The sequence below is a fragment of the Pipistrellus hanaki genome (assembly GCF_964339955.1).
Source record: "Pipistrellus hanaki genome assembly, chromosome: 15".
Lineage (NCBI taxonomy): Eukaryota > Metazoa > Chordata > Mammalia > Chiroptera > Vespertilionidae > Pipistrellus > Pipistrellus hanaki.
In genome coordinates this window covers 30,236,381-30,257,857 of record NC_140517.1, presented here as the reverse complement: position 1 = coordinate 30,257,857, position 21,477 = coordinate 30,236,381, and the positions used below count along the sequence as shown (strand labels likewise).

The window sequence follows — 21,477 nt, the reverse complement described above, 5'->3', positions numbered from 1 at the left end:
ACTCCCCCCCTCCCTCTCCCCACCCCCCGAACGGCGCGAGACACGGCGCAGCTGTGAGCACGTTGTTTTTATTTCGCTTGTGGCCCACGGGCTCTTGGAGAGGCGGAGGTTCTGGACTGGGAGCGCAGGGGAGTGGAGGGGCTGTCGCACTTCACTTGTTTCGGCTATACATGTGACGGATGAGGTCCACCACCCGGTGACTATAGCCGAATTCATTGTCGTACCTGGGGAGGGCGGTAGAGGGTCAGGGGATCCCTCCCCATTACCCCCAGCTCCCTGTGTTCTCTGACCCGCCCCCCTTACCAGGAAATAAGCTTTACGAAGTTGTCGTTGAGCGCGATGCCCGCTTTAGCATCGAAAATGGACGAATGGGTGTCGCCGATAAAGTCCGTAGAGACAACCTGGGTGTCAGAATTTCTGAGGTAAGTTTGGGTCGCAAAGACCTCCTGGAGTCCAGGTTCTGACTCAGGCATATTGGCTATGCGTTCATCTACAATATTTGGTGGAGTTCTACTGTGTCCAGGCTGTGGGGATGGGATATGAAGAAGGCAAATGGGGGCTTTGCTGGTGGGGGACTGGCCAAAGGACACAGACCACAAACACCCTGATGCTGCACCAATACATATCATTTCTTGGGAATAATTCAGGCACTTGGAATGGGGCTGGCACAGAGGCCCAAGTGGAGGCAGCAAGGCTGAGTTTTGATGACTCAGGCTCTCAGCAGACCTGAGGTAAAAGGAGCTGCAGCACAGAGGCTGCGAGGGTTTTGGCCCTGGTGTGGAAGGCCACAGGAAGGTTTTCTGCAGTGGGGGGAGGGGGGATGTGATCTGATTTCATTTAAACAAGAGGTCCTGGTGGCTGTGTGAGGGTGGACTTGCAAGGAGCTAAGCCAGGGAGATAGCATCAGAGATAGTACTACTGGGAGCAAAGGGACAATGACATTTGTTTTTCACAGGGAAGGTGCCTGCCCATGGCCTGCCCTGAGCAAGTGTTGAAAAATGGTGTATTTTGTCTTGTTCAGGAAGCATGTATTGAGCCTCTGCTGCATGCCAGGCCCTGGGAAGATGGCTGGAGCTATGGAAGTGAAAAGATAGTCCCCAAATCCTCGCCTTATTGGAGTGCACGTGCTAGCAGGACCAATCGTGACTGAAATGGAATTTCAGGTGAAGAAAGGGGCCACAAAAAGAACATCTTGCTGAGGAGGGAGGCTAAAGTAAAGAATTGGAGGAGGTGAGGGCAGATATATGGCCACTTGGGGGGAAAGCTTTCCAGACCAAAGGAGCAGCAAGTGCAAAGATGCTGAGGCAGGAGATCTGACTCTCCCAGCCCTGCAGTTCCTATACATTGCAAGCAGCTCCTTGGCAAGTGGGAAGTCACGCGCTCTCCCAGAGGATTCTCCCAGGGTCTCTTCTCTGTCCCTACCTCATCCTCGGTGTAGGCAAGTATGCCAGCCATTGGTCCCTTGGCTGCTGCTTTTATGGCATCTTTGATGGCTGAGTATGTGGTAGGCCGGGCTAGGCGGCAGGTCAGGTCCACAACAGACACGTCTGGGGTTGGCACCCGGAACGCCATTCCTGTCAGCTTCCTGGACAGTTCCACATCGAGGTGGAAGTCAGAACCCACAGACTTCTCCATCTGTCCCCCTCACCACCGCCTTCCTCTCATTAGATACCTCAAGGATTGGGGCCCGTCTGCTCTTCCCAGGGTGTGCCTCCCACCCTGGTTGCAGCTTCCTGCACTCATACCCTTTGAGCTCTGGGATGACTTTGCCCACGGCCTTGGCAGCCCCTGTAGTGGCTGGGATGATGTTCTGGTGGGCTCCTCGTCCATCTCTCCAGGCCTTCTTTGATGGCCCGTCCACTGTCTTCTGAGTGGCCGTGTAGGAATGGACTGTGGTCTTGGGGAAGAAGAAGGCTGAGCTGAGGCCTTCCTGCTCGTAAGTTCCTATGCCTCTTTAATTTAGGTCTGAAGTGATGAGCCAGGTGTAGGGGTTGTGAGGCCACCACAGAACCCTGGAGGGGCACCTGCATGCCAGGGTTCAGCCTTGCCGAGTTACACAGAATTTTAGAAGACTCCACCCCTGGTGGGCCTTTCCTCTTGAAACCAGTTTTTTTTCTACTAAAGTCAAATACTAAGCAAATCCTGAGAGGAAGAGGTACCGTTCCCCTGCCATCCATCCTGCCCAGCCCTCTCCCCAACTCACCATCAGTCCTTCCACAATCCCGAATCGCTCATGAATGACCTTGGCAAGGGGGGCCAGGCAGTTGGTGGTGCAGGATGCATTGCTGAAACAGCCCGGTATGCAAGGGAACTGTGAGGTGAGTGTCAGAGCCACTCTTCCTCATTTGGGGGATATGCTCATAGGCTTGGATTTGTGAAAAGTCAGGATGGGGATGAGAAAGATCACTGGGGATGCCTTCAGACTAAAGGAGGCCCCGGAGGTGCAGCTGGGGGAAGCCCCCAAGCATATTCTCCAGAAGTTGTGCGTTTCTAACAGTTTTAGGAGGATGTTAACATAGTGACTGTTAAGACTTGGGGAGGGAGAAGCAGATGGAGATATGAAAGAGGCACCAGTGGGGGTGGAGGTGGGGTCGGGAGGCTGAGTCTGATCCCTTTCCATCACAGGCTGGCATGTTCTCTGGACATCACCCACCCACTTCTGGATGTTGCTGCCCGTTACCTGACAACTTTCATGGAATCATGATTATAGTCCTTTTCGTTCACCCCCATGACAAACATGGGTGCATCTGGTGAGGGTGCGCTGATGACCACACGGAAGGCACCTGCCTGGATGTGGTTCTAAGGAAGGAGGAAGGAGCACTGGTGTCATGAATTGATGAGATGCTTTGAGTGTCACACCCCCAAGCCAGCCCTGCCCACTTCTCCCCCACTTACAGAAGCTTCCTCTTGGGACAGGTACACTCCTGTGGACTCTACCACATAGGGGCTCCCGACAGATTTCCAAGGGATCTCTTTGGGCTGCTTACTGTAGAGAGGTGGCAGGGCTATGTATCAGTCTCCCTTGCATGGCCTTGCCTTCATAGTCCCTGGCCTTTACTGTTTTGAAAGGCTGACTAGACACCTTCCCACCTGGCCTGTAACCATCTCTTCTCCCCACCCCCCCATATAACTTAGCTATCCCAGGTAGATTTGACCCTGTTAGTCTTGCCTCTTGGCAGCTTGCTGAGGAGGGAGGCTGAAAGCTTTCCAGGCCAAAGGAGCAGCAAATGCAAAGCTGCTGAGACAGGAGATCTGACTTTCCCAGCCCTGCCATTCCTATCTTGATACATTGCGAACAGCTCTTGTGGGCTCCTACCTTGACTGCCATTCCCCTGCTATGCCCTGCTATATATAAGTAAACACCTCCCCTACTCAGGCTCAATCACCCTCTGTCTCCAGGGGACCACCCCTGACTATGGCCAACCAGGTCAGTCCCTTTCTACATATGTTGCCTAGAATGTAGGCTCCAGAAGGGTGAGGCCTGCTGCACTGCTTCTGATTCCCTGCCCTCACAACTTCACCGTGGCCCTCTTTGCCTCTTGTCTCTGTCACTCAGCTTCTGCAACAGGGAGCCTACTGCCAGAGGCTGAGCAAGTCCCTGAAGACGGGCACTACATCCTGGGAGCAATGGGGAAGAGGGGTGGAACTGTAGCCTCAGGTTACCCTGGGGTCAGCAGTGGTTACTATTTTACATCAGAAAGATCAAGGCCTTTTTGGTTTCCGCTTTTATAAATTTACTAGAGGCCCAGTGCATGAATTTGTGCACAGGTGTGGTCCCTCAGCCTGGCCGGCAATTGAGGCCTATTGGGGGGCTGGCTGGTTGTAACAGTCGCTTAGGCATATATATATATATATATATATATATATATATATATATACACACACACACACATATATACATATATATATATTTACACACCTGTGTGTGTGTGTGTGTATGTGTGTATATATATATATATAATTTTTTTTTTTTTAACTTGGTAGTTTTATCTAAAGTTTGCATTTGGAACATTAAATATTATTGCTCTTCTTGGTTTGTATATGAGTCTTTTTCTTCACAGGACTTATCACAACTGCAGTATTTGCTTTTGTGATTTTTTGTTAGCATCTATCTCATCTTTTAGATCGCTCTAAAGGCAAAAGGGTTATGCCTATTTCCTTTGTCATTGAGCCTGCTTCCTCCAAAGAGGTTCAGATAGTGTTTGTAGTGCTATTTTTTATTAGCCATCTACACATGTTTACTGAACACCTGCCATGTGCCCATGTTCTAAGTGCTTCGCCTTCACTGAATCATTTAACCTCACACCCTTGTTGGCATTCTCTAGAGAAGCCAGGGCAGAGGTGAAGGGGTAGGAGACAGAGCTGGCTGGAAGCACAGATAGGTTGGTCCTAAGATCTGTACTGGCTGCATACCAGATTAAAGGAATGAATGAGTAGCTTCCTCTCTTCTCCCTGGGCCACCACACATGGTTCTCTTTTCTTGGTCATCTGCCCTATGAGGTCATACTTTTCATCATTTGACTCAATTACCTCTTTTGTGAGGTGCCCCCCATGTCCTGCCTTCTGAGTTAGGGAGGAGGGCTACTCAACAAACTTCTCTGCAACAGTGGTTAAGTTGCTACCTCAAAAGACCCAGCCCTTTCCCCTAGACTTGTTAGGCCCTTCCTTCCTGCCCAGGGTCTTGTTTTGAGGATTCCATTCATTCATTCAAGGAAGTACTGAGTATTCCCAGAGCCAGGGTCTGCACTGTAGGATAGGATTCTTCCTGCAAGGAGGCTGTGGCCTTGTGGGAAAATGCCCTTCTCAGTGCTCCCCACATGACTGTTTAACTTTGGCTGTGCTATGTGCAATGGATCTGATCCCCACCCCATCAGTTACAAGAAGAAATAGGCTCAAGGAAATTCACTTCCCTAGCCCAAGGTTGCCTGTCTAGAAAGGGTGGAGCAGGGTAAAGTACATCCAAAAGCAACATCACTTTTGTGCCTGGGAACACCCACAGTGCAGTGACAGTGGGTGGCGGGGGGAATAACCACTGCAGTGACCTGACAAGGCAGAACCTGAGTAGGGATGCACAGTGATGGGGAGAATGCTGCAAGTGGCAGGAACAACGGTGCCCAGGTTGAGGAAGGAGAGGACATGGTATGTCTGAGTAATGACCTCTGTGCCAGAATTGTTTTTGGTTATGATTTCAAACTTGGGTCAAGAAGCTTCTCTCACCCATGTTCCAATCCCCACTTCCACCCCTTCCCTGCACCGAGCCCTGACCACCTAACCACAAGCCTTCCTTGTCCCTCATTTATTCACATCCCCCAGCACCCCAATAAATGAGAGGGGCTGGGAGTGGATCTGCTGGGAGGAGCGCTGGGAAGGCTTGTGAGCATGCAAGCACAAGTATATGTCAAACCAGGGCCAGCAGTGGCCAGTAATTTACATTAGAGATATGAAGTAGGTTCACTATTTTCCATTTTATAAATTTTTAGTTTTCTTGATGTCTTTGGAGCATATTAAACATCTAATAATGGGGCAAGAGGTGGATGGCCAGTGTGGCTGAGATTACATTAGAAGGCTCAGACATAGGGCTCATAGTGCTTGTGGGCCCTATCAGGAGCTGGGATTTTATTTGTGGGGTAATGGGAGGGTTTAAGTAGGGCAGTAATGGCCCAGTTGACGTTTTTAAAAAGGCCACTGTGGTTGCTGTGTAAGAACCGAGTAGGAGCACTTGGCCAGATGGCGATGTCGCTTCCTGGGAAGGGAGATGAATAAGTTTGGGGGTTGATGGAGAATCAAGAGGTGTGTTTTAGACATGTTGAATTGATATGTCTGTGCGAAAATTTGCAAATGTGCATTAAATCAAAAGTATTACTGAGAATAGGGGGGGCATCTTCTAAGTTAGTGCTTCCTAACCATTTTAGCAGTCACAGACTTCTCTGAGACCTCCCTCTTCAAACCAGTACCAGTACATGCTGAGGGGTTATGAATCCCAAGTGAGAGGCTGGGATCCCATTCTTGTCATCTTTACACCCCCTCCATTAATTTGTTGCAGGCATGCATCAGACAGCTGCCCTTACCACTGGAAGACACTGATCTCCTGTTTATCCACAACCAGCCGTCCATTCTTGTATTCCACAGTTCCCTTGTATCGGCCATGGGTGGAGTCATACTTAAACATGTACACCTGTGGGAGACAGAATGGCTCTTGATCTTGGGGGAGGCAGGGTTAGGGGAACAAGCATCCCTAAGGAATCCTGCCTTGGTGAAGGTTTCATATTGCAGCTGAGAACCTTCCAGAGAGCACCCTTGAACCCCCCGGTCGTACCCTTTACCTGCTACTCACCATGTATTCCGGGTCAATGAATGGATCATTCACTGCTACCACCTTAACACCTTTCTGCATGCAAGCTCGCAGCACCAGGCGGCCGATGCGTCCAAATCTGTCCAGGACAGGGGTTATGGGATTGTCTTCAAAATCCTCAGCCAGCAGGCAGAGGAGGGGACAGGAAAAAAGGGGGTAACAGGAGGCTTCTCAAGGGAACTGGGTGGGACTCATCGGTCTCGGGGAAGAAGGCAACCAACCCTTTGCAGGCAGCTATCACCTTGCTCATGATCTCACCAGCTTAACCGATTTGCCTGCTTCCTCACCCATCCACCCTTTACCCCATTCCTAATCGTGTAGCTGGATGGATTTTTCATAATTTCAGGTCTGATTATGTCTCTTGGCCTGAAAACCTCCACAACCCTATCAATAAAACCAGATCCAAATTCTTTACCAGGGCTTACCAGGCCCGTCTGCTTTCCACTACACTCCTTCCTCTTCTGCCTTTTTTGCTACACACCAGCACTGAATTCCTGCCTGTCCTTTGCACGCTGCACTGCCACCTCTACCTCTGAGCCATTGCTTGCTGCACAGCTGCCACTCAGGCTTCACTCCAGTGTCACCTCCCAGAGGTCTTTCCTGACACCCCAGCTAACACTGGCCTCTCCAGTCTTAAATATACTCCATACTGTTCATTCACACATCACCAAACCAAATGTTCCTTAGTTGATAGTTGTTTTCCCATCAGAATAAGCAAGGCCCTGTCTGACTACCCCCCCCCCCCCCCACGTGCACAAAATGAAAGCATTGATGGTGAGAAATGTGGAGATGTCCTATTCAGTAACTGGAGGAATGCCTGGGCCCTACAGCTTCAGGAAGGCTCGGAGGCCAGGGCTGACTTACCCATTGATGCCAACAGTCAGTTCCCGAATCGCAGAAGGCTTCTTAGTTAGAGGAGGTGGAAGAGGTAGAGAAGGAGGGGGAGGAGGGGGAGGAGGTGGAGGAGGAGGAGGTGGAGGAGGAGGAGGAGGAGGAGGGGCTTCCTCCTTGATAGGCTCTGGCTCTGGCTCTGGCTCTGGTTCTGGCTGTGGCTCTGGCTCTGGCTCTGGCTCTGGCTCTGGCTCTGGCTCTGCCTCAACTTTTTGTGGTGGTGGTGGTGGTGGTGGTGGTCTGATCACTGTTGGGAGGAGTGGGGTGTGGCAATGAGCTGCACAATCACAGTGAGAGAAAAGGAGCCGTACTTCCCAAACCTACCTGATCCACAAAATGGATAGAGGATGGGCTTGCTTTAAAATATCAGTGCCAGGGCCCCTTCCCTGGTGATTCTAATTCAGTGGGTACTATGTATTTTTAACAGTTTCTTGGGGTGACACTCTGTGCCTCAGTTTTCTTTCTAAAATGGAGATAATAGTACTCTCAGAGGGTCACTGTGAGGATTAAATGAGATGATAATATATGTAGCGCTTATGACAATAGTTTGGGAACATTCAGCATACATTAGTATTTCGAAGACCTTTCCCCAAATGGTCTGATAATTCATGTAGCCCAGTGGTCTGTGCCTCCTAGGGAAATCTGACTCAGTAGGTCTGTTTTGAGCTCAAGTGTTTTTAAGGAGCACTTAAGGTGATTTTTTTTTAAATTTAATAAATCTTTATTGTTCAGATTATTACAATTGTTCCTCTTTTTCCCCTCCATAGCTCCTTTCCACCAGGTTCCTACCCCACCCTCTGCCCTTACCCCCTCCCTCCACTGTCCTCATCCATAGATGTACCATTTTTGTTCAGTCTCTTCCCGCACCCCCCACTCTTTTCCCCGAGAATTGTCAGTCCACTCCCTTTCTATACCCCTGATTCTATTATATTCACCAGTTAATATTGTTCATCAGATTTTTTATTCCCTTGGTTTTTAGATTCATTTGTTGATAGTTACGTATTTAAGGTGATTCTTATCCTCAGAAAAGTTTAGGGAATACAGATGTACCAGAACATGAAACAAACGGAGATCTTTATCAGCTTCTGGCTCTCTAAACACACACTCCCACTCCCTTATTGCATATTCAAACACCTGTGGTTGGAGGTGTGCTATCTGAGCTCCAGGTGAATGTTTAAGAGGAGGGGAGATGTGGAGACAGCAGTCAGCGGTCTGCCTAGCAGAGGGTTTCATACTGGAGATCAGGTCTGGTTGTCATCTCTGGCTCAACTAGTTGGCATCTGGCCTTGTGCAAGTTAATGACCCTCTCTGACTTACTTCCGGTCATCACATCTGACCCTCTCCTTGTGGGCTTTTGGGAGGATTCAGTGAAATCTCAAGTGCTGATTTTAATACAAGGGAGGAAGTCTGATAGTAAGTATTGATGAGGAAAGGGAGAGAAGGGGATGGAGAGAGCCCCGAGGATGAAGATGGGAGTTGGCTTTGGCACGACTAGAATCTAAAGCACTGGGGAAGTGAAGTGGCTAGGAGCCAGGGCCAGCTGGCCTGCTGTCTCCCTGACCTCTCTGGGCTGCCACAGACCTTGTGGCCTGAAGCTGGGCTGTGGGTGTTTGCAGTAGCAGTACAAGTTCATAAAGGTATTAGTCTTTATTGGTGGCAGAGGCCCTGTGATTATTGGTGACCTTAGGATGTTTACATTCCTTGGGGTTCTGTTTCTGCTATAACAAAGGATATTTGTCCATCTGGATTACAAGTAGGGACGAATCCACATTTCTACCTAAAACTCCCAACTTCCCTCAGCCTTCCCCTCCACTCTAGGGGTGGGGTCCTGGGCTGGAGAAAAGTTGCTGCGCTGAGCGGGTGGAGCCCAGAGGAGCTTCTTCCGTAGGTGAAGCGCTGTCACAGGTGCGCTCTGCCAATTACAGTGACGGTGCTGTGCTGAGCTCCATGTGCATCAGCTTACAGAATCCTGTGAGATTTATGCTACAAATCCACTTTACAAAGGGAAACCCAGAGTGGCACCTAAGCCCGGGCCACGCCTAGCCCCTTGGGGAGGAGCTTCCTGTCTGTTTCTCACCCCCCCACGCCCAACCCGAAGTGAGGAGGCCGGGAGGGATTGCGGTTGCCTCCCAAAGTCCTGGGCTCCTTGGGTTGGAGTGTGTGTGTGTGTGTGTGTGTGTGTGTGTGTGTGTATGTGTGTATAAGTGTACATGCGCATTTCCAACTGGGTGACGTAGGGCTGCCCAGTGGTTGTGAGCGGGACTCCGAGTCCCAACTGTACGATTCCAGTGGGAGAGACCTAAGGAAAGTGGTCTGCGCTCTCCGAAAAGGGAACTAAACATGCTGACCTCACTGTGTGGTTGTGAGGCTTCAATAAGTGCACGCTAGCGAAGCGCTGGGCACAGCCTGGGAGGTTGCAAGTGTCCTGGCTTGGTGCAATACAGGGAGGGACAAAGCCCGCCATCTCCCAAGCGGCTCTTCCGCCCTGGTCGATGGGAGCGTCAATTTCAGGTGAAACCTCCCTCCCGGAGCTTCTCAACCCCAGAGGCTGACCACAGAACCGCCCCCTCTTAAACTCGGCTCCTGCTTCCATCCCAGCCCCTGCTTCCAGCCTTCCACCACAAGCGTGAGATGGAAACCACTAGGCTAGCAAACTCTGGTGGTCGACTGGGGAGGGTTGGCTGGGGGTGGGAGGAAAGCTGGATGGAAGAGCCGGTTGGCCAGAGTGCGCCTCCTGCCCCTCTTACGGACATTCTATGAAGGGGACTCCGACCCAGAGAGCGCTGTTCCCATCCTCCCTCCCCCTCCCCCTTCCCAGCGGGCTCCTCCGCCTCCTCCCTCACCGGGACATGGCTTTCGTAGCAGCTGGACCACGGTGACATTGGTGAGGACGATGTCGCGCTTCCGCATGGCCTCCTAAAATTTCATGGCCTGGCTGCCCAGGGACTCGCCGCGATGTTACTGCGAGCGGGGATGTTACTGCGATGTTACTGCGACGCGGGGATGTTACTGCGGCGCGGGGTGCGGGGCCAGCGGGGCAAGAGCTTTCTGCCGTGACGTCATAGTCCAGTGAGGTCACAGAGGCAGTGGCGCAAAGGGCCCATCCCATCCCAGTGGGGGTGTGCTGTCTGCACATTGTGCACCACCATTCCAATGCCACCGCTAGTGTCTAGAATGGAATCCAACTTTTTACACTGGCCCTCAAAGCTATTCTCTCTCTTCCTAAGCACACTGGCTTCGCACTGTTCCTGGACACACATCCCCGTTCCCCCATAGTTACTCCCGCTGTTCTTTTATGCCTAGAAGCCCATCGGAGGCCTCCCCTCAGCTGGCTGCCTCTTAGTTTCTCTCAGGTGTTGCCCTTTATTTAAAAAACATGCTTTTATTGATTTTAGAGAGAATGGAAAGGAGAGGGGGAGAGAGAAATGTCAATAGGTTGTCTTGCACACATCCCTACAGGGATAAAGCCCACAACCTGGGCATGTGCCCTGAGAGGGCATAAAACCAGTGACCTTTTGGATGATGCTCAACCAATTGAACCACACTGGCCAGGGGTCAGAGCAGGTGTTAACATTTAAAAGAGACCCTCCTGACTCGCTATCTAAACTTTTCTTCTTTCTCAGTCACTACCTGCCATCATCCTCACCCCCTCAATGTACCCAACTTTCAGGAAGCCTGTCTGACTTCCCATTCTAAGTTGGCTGTTCCAAGTCTAAAACTATTCCAGAGTTATGCTATTCTTTTTATTTTCCTCACAGCAAATGTCTCTAAACCCCATTCTTTTCCTTGTGGCTTTCCATGTAGTTTGTCGCGACATAGTTTTGATTTACTTGTTCATTGTCACCCACAAGGCATGCATTCTTGCCTATTTTGTTAACCCCTGGGTCTCCAGCACCAAGAACTGTGCCTGGCACAAAGCAAGTTTCCACAAACAATTGGGGAAGAACAAATGGATAGACGGTCCCCTTCCCCTAAAGCACCGAGGGTGGGAGCTTGCTTGCACATCCATGACTCACAGACAGGCACCTGCAGGGCCAGTTGACACACAGTTGTGACCAAGATTTAGGGGTGTGGGGGTTTGAGCCAGGAAGGAGTCACCATCCCAAAAAGAGGTGTGGAAAACAAGAAGGGGCACAATGATACAACCTCCTCCCCAAACCTCCTGGTTACTCAGTTTACTAAAGCAACTACCATGGGTTAGGGTGAGGGTGAGGCCTTCCTGCTTGGATGGCCCGGGAGAAGTGGAAATGAAGCTACTATATTGGGTATGCATACAGATAAGGAGATTTCAATACCAAAAAAAGATAGTGATTAAACAAAGGGGGACAAACTTTACATGTAAGATCAAGAGTGGTGGAAAGACCATACAAATAAAACCAGAACTGAAAAGGGACTGATTTTTGTATAACTTTATAATAATAAATATGAAATGCTTGACAAAATAAAAATATTTCTTAGAGAATATAAAGGATCAAAATTGGTACAAAAAGAAATGGCAGGAAAAAAAATGGCAGATATGAGTAGGCCAATAATAAGAGACAAAGAGTTAAGATCCCAAAGGCTGATTCAGATCCTGATTTTATGGCAAGATCTGCCAAAGCATCAGGAACAAATATTTGCCAGACTGTAGGAAATGCTGCTGATCCTAACCAGAGCTGGAAAGCCTGAGGCAGCTCCTGTGCAGAGAGGCTCCGGGCAACAAATGTTCAGAGGCCCTGCAGATTGGCATGCACATGGTGTACTTTCATGGCAAACTTCTTGGGATTCTTGGGGGAGCTGTGATGGCTCCGTGACTGAAAGCTCCGCCACTCACTCTAGGAAAGCAACACAACCACACAGCCAAAATCAGCAGAGGATGGCAGGCCAATGTCACAGAGGTAGATGCCAAAATCCAAACCAAACAGTGGCCAATGGGAATGGAGCACTGAGGAGGGGGCCTGAGGCTGACAGAAGATGGTAGGGCAGGGCAGAGAGATGGGTGGAAAGAGAACTGGAGAAACCCCACCTGTCAATCTCAGGGAGGATTAGGATTCTGGAGCTCCCCACCCAGCAATCTCTTGGAATGGGAAACTCCCTCATTTAGGCACTAGACAGGGCAGAAAAGCCACACCTGAGGTTGCCCAGGGATTTGGCTTTGTTCTTGGAGCGTGAAACTTGGAAACATATGATGAGCTCAAGGTTGGAGAGGTGATACAGTCAGTCACCCTCTATAGGCAGAGCACAGAGAAGGCAGAGAGAGGCTCCTGGGCCTCTGGGTCTTGGATGCCTGGTTCCGGATAGAGCCAAGTGTCCAGGATCTGGGGTGGGACCCTGGATCTGCCAAGGGAATGGGCCTTGTTGTCCTTGTTTAAGCAAAGCCCCAAAACACTTAACAGATTCTCACCACACCTGGGCACCCACACACATAATTCTGCCACCCTACTTGCTCACACCCTGCACATTCCTTCCTGCCTGGCCTTCCCACTTGCAGTCCCACCTCCACCCCCTCTCTTAGTCTCTCCCTTGGCACAAAAACCCAAATATTTTACACTCCTTCACCCAACTGTACCCACCCCACTGGCTCTTGTCCTACTGGTCTCTCTCTGCCTGCCTCTAAACTACCTCCAGATAGATACCCTGCCACAGATTTACAAACTACTACCTGCCCTTCCTCCTGATGCCTCTCTTCGCACTTAGGCCAAATTCTCAGCTATTTCCTCCTTCAACCCATGCTGCCATGTCAACACCTGGGACTTCAGGTTGGGACTTATGAGTCTCCAGGGGCGGAGGTCAGGAAGAATGAACTCTTGGCCCCCAGCCCAGGTTCTGGCTGACAGTCTCCTGCTGCCCTGGGTCTCCAGCCCCTCCCCATGGCTGCCTCAACCGGCTTTTCAGGAGGCACTGCGTTCTGTCCCAGCTCATGGCAATCAGCCCCCTGCCCTTCCCCAAGGGCTGGGAGGCAGAAGGCTAGGGTTCTGTGATGAGAATGTGATCCTGGCTCCAAAATATGCAACCCTCCCAAGAGACCCTAGGTTGCTCTGGGGACCCAGGCGCTCTTCCTCCTCAGCACCCTCTGAGACTCAGGCTTAGGCCTATCCTTTCCTTGGCTTCTTCTAATCCATCCATTTTTCCAATCTATAAATATCTACTGAACTCCAGGCAATGTTCTGGAAGTTGGGGATATAGCAGTAACTAACACAGACAAAGGTCCTGTCCTCTGGATATTTATAATCTGATAGGAGAGATGGACAATAAAAAAGGTAATTTAGGATCAATTAAGTGCTATAAAAACCAAAGGATGATATTACAGGGTATATAACCTGGGGACAGCCAGGGAAGTTTTTTGAGAAGGTGATATTTGAGCCAAAAACAGAATGATGAGGAACCTGCATTGTGAAGATCTGAGTACTGCATACCACACAGAATAGCAAGGAAAGGCCATAAAGCAGGAATGAGCTTGGTGTGTTTCAGGACTAGGGAGAACAACAGGGCAAAGGCCATATGGCAGGAATGAACTTGGTGTTTTTGAGGGCCAGGGAGAAGTCCTGTGTGGCTGAAGCATAGTAAATTGTGTGTGTGTGTGTGTGTGTGTGTGTGTGTGAGAGAGAGGGGGGGGGGAGGAAGAGAGAGATGGGGGGACGACGACGGGTCCACGAGAATAATAAGCACAAGGTCCAATGATTTTCTCATCTCTCTGAAAGTGCTCACCTCCCCTAACTATACCTCTCATCTTTCTAGAATCTTAATGCTGGGAAGCTAGATCCTTGATCCCCTGTGAGGAGTGAAGAAGCTGAGGAACAAGAGATGGGGGTGGGAGGGGTGGGTGGTGGTGGGGGTGATTGAAGGTGGGGTTGGGAGAGAGGAGACCTGGTTAGTGGGTGAGGAATGAGAAGAGGAGGTAGTTGGAAGGCAGACAGCTAGGCCCTGGGGTGGAGGGCCCAAACTGGGCAAGGAGCAAAGATGCTATGTGAGTATTCTTCATTCATGACTCACCCTCTCTTCCTCCTCCTCTTCATTGCTCAACCTCAAACCTCCCTGGGAAATACCCACTTGACTGGGAACCAAGTCAGTGTCTCATGTGGGTAATTGAGTCATGAGGGGTGGGGAAGAGGGAGGGAGGCAGCATAAATAGCAGCTTGGCTTCGCTGGTTCCTCTCTGCATTCTCCCCGTCCTCCCAACAATATGCATCTTGCCAGTTTAGTCAGTTCTTGCTCCCTCCTACTGCTATTGGGGGCCCTGCCTGGATGGGCAGCCAGTGATGACCCCATTGAGAAGGTCATTGAAGGGATCAACCGAGGGCTGAGCAACGCAGAGAGAGAGGTGGGCAAGGCCCTGGAAGGCATCAATAATGGCATCACTCAAGCTGGAAGGGAAGTGGAGAAAGTTTTTAATGGACTTAGCAACATGGGGAGCCAGGCCGGCAAGGAGCTGGACAAAGGCGTCCAGGGGCTCAACCACGGCATGGACAAGGTAGCTCATGGTATCAACAATGGCGTCGGACAAGCAGGAAAGGAAGCAGAGAAGTTTATCCATGGGGTCAACAACGCTGCTGGACAGGTTGGGAAGGAGGCAGACAAAGTGATTCAGGGGGTCCATCATGGGGTCAACCAGGCGGGAAGTGAGGCAGGGAGGTTTGGCCAGGGGGTCCACCATGCCGCAGGGCAGGCTGGGAACGAGGCGGGGAGGTTTGGCCAGGGGGTCCACCATGCCGCAGGGCAGGCTGGGAACGAGGCGGGGAGGTTTGGCCAGGGGGTCCACCATGCCGCGGGGCAGGCTGGGAACGAGGCGGGGAGGTTTGGCCAGGGGGTCCACCATGCCGCAGGGCAGGCTGGGAACGAGGCGGGGAGGTTTGGCCAGGGCGTCCACCATGGGATTGATGAGGCCTGGAAGGAGACTGAGAAGTTTGGCCAGGGTGTCCACCATGCCGCTGGGCAGGCTGGGAACGAGGCTGGGAGGTTTGGCCAGGGGGTCCACCATGCCGCAGGGCAGGCTGGGAACGAGGCGGGGAGGTTTGGCCAGGGGGTCCACCATGCCGCAGGGCAGGCTGGGAACGAGGCGGGGAGGTTTGGCCAGGGGGTCCACCATGCCGCAGGGCAGGCTGGGAACGAGGCGGGGAGGTTTGGCCAGGGGGTCCACCATGCCGCAGGGCAGGCTGGGAACGAGGCGGGGAGGTTTGGCCAGGGCGTCCACCATGGGATTGATGAGGCTTGGAAGGAGACTGAGAAGTTTGGCCAGGGTGTCCACCATGCCGCTGGGCAGGCTGGGAACGAGGCGGGGAGGTTTGGCCAGGGGGTCCACCATGCCGCAGGGCAGGCTGGGAACGAGGCGGGGAGGTTTGGCCAGGGGGTCCACCATGCCGCGGGGCAGGCTGGGAACGAGGCGGGGAGGTTTGGCCAGGGGGTCCACCATGCCGCAGGGCAGGCTGGGAACGAGGTGGGGAGGTTTGGCCAGGGAGTCCACCATGCCGCAGGGCAGGCTGGGAACGAGGCGGGGAGGTTTGGCCAGGGGGTCCACCATGCCGCGGGGCAGGCTGGGAACGAGGCGGGGAGGTTTGGCCAGGGGGTCCACCATGCCGCGGGGCAGGCTGGGAACGAGGCGGGGAGGTTTGGCCAGGGGGTCCACCATGCCGCAGGGCAGGCTGGGAACGAGGCGGGGAGGTTTGGCCAGGGCGTCCACCATGGGATTGATGAGGCCTGGAAGGAGACTGAGAAGTTTGGCCAGGGTGTCCACCATGCCGCTGGGCAGGCTGGGAACGAGGCGGGGAGGTTTGGCCAGGGGGTCCACCATGCCGCAGGGCAGGCTGGGAACGAGGCGGGGAGGTTTGGCCAGGGGGTCCACCATGCCGCAGGGCAGGCTGGGAACGAGGCGGGGAGGTTTGGCCAGGGGGTCCACCATGCCGCAGGGCAGGCTGGGAACGAGGCGGGGAGGTTTGGCCAGGGGGTCCACCATGCCGCGGGGCAGGCTGGGAACGAGGCGGGGAGATTTGGCCAGGGGGTTCACCATGGGATTGATGAGGCCTGGAAGGAGGCAGAGAAATTTGGCCAGGGGGTCCACCATGCCGCTGGGCAGGCTGGGAAAGGAGGTGACAAAATAGTCCAAGGGGTCCATCATGGGATTAACCAGGCTGGGAAGGAGGTGGAGTGGTTTGGGCAGGATGCTCATTATGCCGCAGGACAGAGTGAAAAGGAAGGAGACAAAATAGTCCAAGGTGTCCATCCTGGGGTCAACCAGGCCGGGAAGGAGGTGGAGCAGTTTGGCCATGGGGTCCACCGTGAGGTTAATGAGGCCTGGAAGGAGGCAGAGAAGTTTGGTCAGGGGGCCCACCATGCAGCAGGGCAGGCTGGGAAAGAAGGGGACAAAGTGGTCCAAGGGGTCCACAATGGAGTCAACCAGGCTGGGAAGGAGGTGGAACAGTTGGGCCAGGGAGTTCACCATGCCGTTGAACAGGCTGGAAAGGAAGCAGACAAAGTAGTCCACGGGGTCTACGATGGGGTCAACCAGGCCGGGAAGGAGGCAGAGAAATTTGGCCAAGGGGTCAACCACGCTGCTGGCCAGGCTACAAAGGAAGCGGAGAAACTTGGCCAAGGTGTCCACCATGCTGCTGGCCAGGCCGGGAAGGAGGTGGACAGGTTGCAGCAGAATGTTCATTATGGGGTCAACCAAGACGGCAAGGAGGCCAACCAGCTGCTGAATGTAGGTGAACAGCGGTGGGGAAATGGGGAGAAGGGGGCAGGGGGAGGGAAAGGTTAAACCTTTAAGACATTTGGGGGAGCCCAGGTAGGCTGCATGTGGTGAAAGAAGCTTAGGCAGCTGTATAACCATGCCCTCCTCCCTATTCTTCTTTACAAAGGAGCTGCTGGTGAGCTATTCAGATGGATCCATCCATCTTACCTGCAAAGCTTTAAACCAGATAGTGTGAATGTGACCCAGCCCCATCTCTGGGAGCTGCCCTCCTAGTTGAGGAGGTCTGGAGGGAGGAACTTGAAGCCTGTCCTGGGGAACAGGAGTCAGTTACTGAGCCAGTACCTGTGACTGTGGGAGCAGATGGGCATTGAGAAAAGGCAGAACATCTGAGTGTGAGCATGAGGAATAGCTGTGGAGATATGCCCTTTTTTGTTTAACTTTCATGATGAGCTTTTGAGGTTGTTAGGGCGAGGAGGCTGTCTTGACTCCCTGATTCTCAGATGAGAAAACTGGAGCTCAGTGAGGTTTAAGGGGATTTGCCAAGGTCCTGTGGCTAGCACACATCTTCGGCAAATCACAAGCCCAGGTTCTTTCTTCCACACTGCCTCATCGGAGTAGGTATCCTGGAGGGTTTCTGAACCTCATTCAGGTAGAGGGAGCAAGTACTGGAGGACAGGAGAGGCAAGTAGCACTATGCATAGCTGAACAGGCACCCAGGAGGGAGTTGGCAATAGAAGGAGGACTCCTGCCTGCCTCAATTCTCCACTCTGTAATTTCCATGAGGAGTCTTTAGGATACTATCTTGAGGGACTGGCCTAAGCCTCAAAGCCTATAACCACATTGGCTTCCAGGCAGGGAGCCAGGGATGTGGGTGAGGAGGAAGGGTCTATGTAGAAAGCATGCATGGTAGGGGAAAGGGCTGAGACAGACAGCAAGATTCACCATGTAGAGACCAGGAGAGGGAGGTTTGTGATAAGGCTTCAGGCTGGAAGCGGCAGCAGAGTGGCACTGCTGAGTATCTGGGGATAGGATTGAAGATAGAGATCAACCTGAGTTAGGGATCAGGCTCAAGTGTATGTAAAGGGGTAGAGTTAAGGTCAGGGCTGAGGTTAACTATGGTCTTGGCATTTGTGTGGGTCCTCTGGGTTCCCTTTCTAGTCAGGCCCCTTCTAGTGACTGAAAGCATCTCATTAACTAAAATAAAAGGGAATGGGGGGAAGAATAGTCAGTAGGGGCAGACATCCTTACTGCATTCCTTCCCATCTCCTACAAAATGACCACAGCAACCAGGCCTTTGGGTTTATTTATGGACAGTGAGGGGATAGTGGTTAGTCACCCTAGAGAATAGCAGGTAACTGGGGAAAAGGAACTTGGGAGACCCTCAAGCATTGAGGGGTTGTAATGATGGTCTGGGCTTTGTCAACAGGGCGGTCACCAAGGCGGATCCACCGGCCATCACGGAGGGGGCGCAACCACAACCTTAACATCTGGAGTAAGTCTCACAAGCAGAGCATAGACTTGGAAGTGGGGGATGGAGGCCCTTCTGAGATGGTGCTGGAGAGGGTGATGGGCACTGACTCCCTTGTCCTTGAATTCCAGGCTTCGGTCAACAAGCCCTTCATCAGCTTTCCAGCTCTATGGAGGGTAAGTGTCCACATAGTTTTAGATTTCCGCTCTTCGTCTTGGGAGATGTCTGTACATTGCCCTTCCCATTGCCTGCTCATAGACAACTTCACTGTGGCCAGACGCTCAGCCTTTCAGAGACTATGCAACCCATTTCCCAGCCCTGCTTGTCCCTTTCTTCACCTGCTCTGTGCCCTTTGCATCCTGCTTTTATCTCTTGGGTGTTTTTCATTCCCACTGAAGCAAACAGCTGGCAGAAAAGACCTCCAGGGGCGCATATACTGTGAGCCAGCGAGAGAGGGGTGGCTGAAACCATCCCCTCCATGTGCCCACCATCTTTCCACATCAATTCTTTTGTGACTCCTTCCCTACCCAAACCCGCTGTAAACACCTCTGCTATGCATCCCTGCTGTCATGCAGCAATATGCTGGGTGGTGGGAACCTGTAGCTTTGTCCTTTCCCTGAATAAAGACCCCTGTGCGATCCTGGTCCAAAGTAAAGTCCTGGCTGTGTACCTCAGCTGCCTGAGGCTGGGCGGAGAGTAAGGGTGTGTCACAGCTCTTAAGACTGCTCCTAAAACCCAAAGGCACAACTTGCTTATTCCCAGGCTATGAGGTGGCAGGGGATTCTCTGCCAAGAGGCAAAGCAGGCAATCTTTTTTTTTTTTTTTTTTTTTTTTTAAATATATTTTATTGATTTTATACAGAGAGGAAGGGAGAAAGATAGAGAGTTAGAAACATCGATGAGAGAGTCATCGATCAGCTGCCTCTTGCACACCCCCTACCGGGGATATGCCTGCAACCAAGGTACATGCCCTTGACCGGAATCGAACCCGGGACCCTTCAGTCCCCAAGCCGACGCTCTATCCATTGAGCCAAACCGGTCCCGGCAAAGCAGGCAATCTTTGTAAGAACTTTCAGTTCTTACAAAGAGTGCCCCTCTTGGCGTCTCTGCCTTGGAGTACTGGATCCCTGTTCTTTCTCAATTTGTTGCTACCTTCCTAAAGATATTCTATAGAATATAGGCAATTACTGGGCCAAAGTAGCCAATCTCCCTCTCATTTCCCTAGGGAAGGATGTGAGGGCAAAGGTCTCAATACCCTTATGACTGCATACCCTGCATTCACTCCCTATCTCCTTCTCTCTTCCAGAGCGTCGCCAACATCATTCCCTAAACTGATGCACTGGCTTGCTGAGCAGACTGGCTTTCCTGTTGGCATATCAGCTGAAATGCCTTGGAAGAGCTAGGGATGGGAGGCGGGTAGATTTTGGGAGTCCCTGGAGGGAACTGTATTGAGATTTGTGAATAAATATGATACTACATGCTCCCATTCTGGTCCACATGCTTCCTAAGGAGGAATGTGAGGGGAGGCTTCTTTTCTCTTCTGGCTTCTTTGCTGAGCGCTGGGGTCTGATGCACAGGACAGGTTGAGCTAGAGATTTCAGACTGATCACATCTAAGAAGGCAGTTAGAGAGACAAACTGAGTTCCATTAGTGTGCAAGGTTCATGGTCAGCACTGGGAGGAGCATCATGAAAGAAAGCCACTTCATGCCAGTAGTGGGGGCAGAAACACCAGGGAAGAGATGGCAGAAACCACCTCAGCATCTTCATTCAGGGGATGTTGTGCCAAAGGAATAACAATGATTACTTGGATTTATTATGCAAGTTAGGCCTGCTAGGCTCCCGGGCGAGTGCTTTACATGCATGACATCACTGAAGTCTCCCAACCACCCAGTTAGGTAAGAGATACTGTTATTGCCCATTTTATTGAGAGGCATGTAGAGGCTTGCACAGGTTAAGAAACATGACTAGTATTTGGAGAGAGAAACAGCCTAACAGCTACAAGGGATTTTCTAAAACAAAGAGGTCTTTCCTTGTTCGGCATCAGTAGCTATGGGAATCGGTGAATAAGGAGAGAGGAAAGACATACATTTGGGAGATCCCCTCTCCGGGGGGAAGGCCAAAGGTTCAGGGGGAAAGGCACTCTGATGACAGGAGGGAGAGCTTCTTTAATAAGGTAAGAATGGTGACTGAGGAGGCCTAGTATCAGATTGTGGATAACTCAATGCCTCTGAATCATCATAGCAATTACTATCTACTGAGCATTTACTGTGAAGAGTGTTCATGCTCTGTAACCATTTAAACCTCTCTCAACCCAAAGGCATAAGTCCTCTTATAATCCCCATTGTATGGATGAGGAAACTGAGGCTCAGAGGGGCAGAGCACTTGCCCCGGGTAACCCATGAGAAAGCAGCAGGCCTTTCTATTGCCATACCCTGCTGGGAGACAGGCATTCCAATCAGGATCCTCTGCCTCCACAGGGACCATTAATTTCCTCCTATATAAAGAAGGGATGCTTGCCTGCAGAAGAGGACTATAAGCATGGCTTCCAGCATCAAATTCCATCAATGGTGGGACCAAAAGAAAAAAAAGGTAGACAGTGTTCTGCCTTGTAATTTATAGGCTTTCTGAAGAGACCAGGCATAGTACAGAATATGAAAACAAATGCAAGGTAATGCAGCAGTAAGAACAAATGACACACCAGGGAGGGTGTGCATGATAAAGGTGATGTTCCTAACTCTCTATATTGAAAATATTTCAAATTTAGCACAAAGATAAAGAACTTTAGAGTGGACACTTGTATACCCACTCTTTAGATTTTACCACTAACATTTTGCTATGCTTGCTTTATCACACATCTATTCATCACACACATCACTCCATCTAGCCATCTATCTATACATTTTTATGCATTTCAAAGTAAATTTTAGACATCCATTTCCTGCATTTTAAAAAAGAGAAGCATTCATTCATAGCACACATTACTGAAAGTCTGCTCTGTGCTGGACATTGGAGGACTTCCTTCCAAAAAGGGAATACTCAAGGGAATTATCCTTTCATAAAATAAAAACTTTCACTGGTTATTTGTATGCACATTCTTTTTAC

At 51.3% G+C, this 21,477-nt stretch overlaps 2 protein-coding genes across 6 annotated transcripts; one reads left to right on the top strand and one right to left on the bottom strand.

Moving 5' to 3' along the window:
* Positions 1-63: 63 nt before the first annotated feature.
* On the bottom strand, positions 64-10,153 carry GAPDHS (glyceraldehyde-3-phosphate dehydrogenase, spermatogenic; the record flags this gene model as incomplete). Its single annotated transcript, XM_084906870.1, has 12 exons — positions 64-224; positions 304-401; positions 1,423-1,585; positions 1,746-1,897; positions 2,204-2,285; positions 2,681-2,799; positions 2,896-2,986; positions 6,069-6,175; positions 6,335-6,431; positions 7,217-7,563; positions 9,597-9,649; positions 10,087-10,153. The coding sequence occupies 12 exons, from the start codon at positions 10,151-10,153 to the stop codon at positions 152-154; spliced, it is 1,449 nt and encodes a 482-aa protein (XP_084762996.1). The 3' UTR covers positions 64-151.
* Positions 10,154-14,054: 3,901 nt separating this feature from the next.
* SBSN (suprabasin) lies at positions 14,055-19,860 on the top strand. Of its 5 annotated transcripts, none has more exons than XM_084906966.1 (5): positions 14,068-14,543; positions 16,671-16,916; positions 18,334-18,399; positions 18,507-18,551; positions 19,681-19,860. In XM_084906966.1, exons 1-5 carry the CDS (start codon positions 14,406-14,408, stop codon positions 19,702-19,704), a joined length of 519 nt encoding a protein of 172 aa, XP_084763092.1. In that variant the 5' UTR covers positions 14,068-14,405; the 3' UTR covers positions 19,705-19,860. The 5 variants fall into 5 exon arrangements, with proteins under 5 accessions (XP_084763089.1, XP_084763092.1, XP_084763091.1 ...); XM_084906965.1 differs by having other exon boundaries at positions 14,070-14,693; XM_084906964.1 differs by having other exon boundaries at positions 14,070-14,780.
* The last annotated feature ends 1,617 nt before the right edge of the window (positions 19,861-21,477 follow it).

Coding starts and splice junctions, on each gene's coding strand:
- SBSN (XM_084906963.1), top strand. CDS start 14,406: ATGCATCTTGCCAGTTTAGTCAGTTCTTGCTCCCTCCTACTGCTATTG. Junction 16,917..18,333: donor AGGCCAACCAGCTGCTGAAT/GTAGGTGAACAG, acceptor CTTTGTCAACAG/GGCGGTCACCAAGGCGGATC. Junction 18,552..19,680: donor GCTTTCCAGCTCTATGGAGG/GTAAGTGTCCAC, acceptor TCTCTCTTCCAG/AGCGTCGCCAACATCATTCC.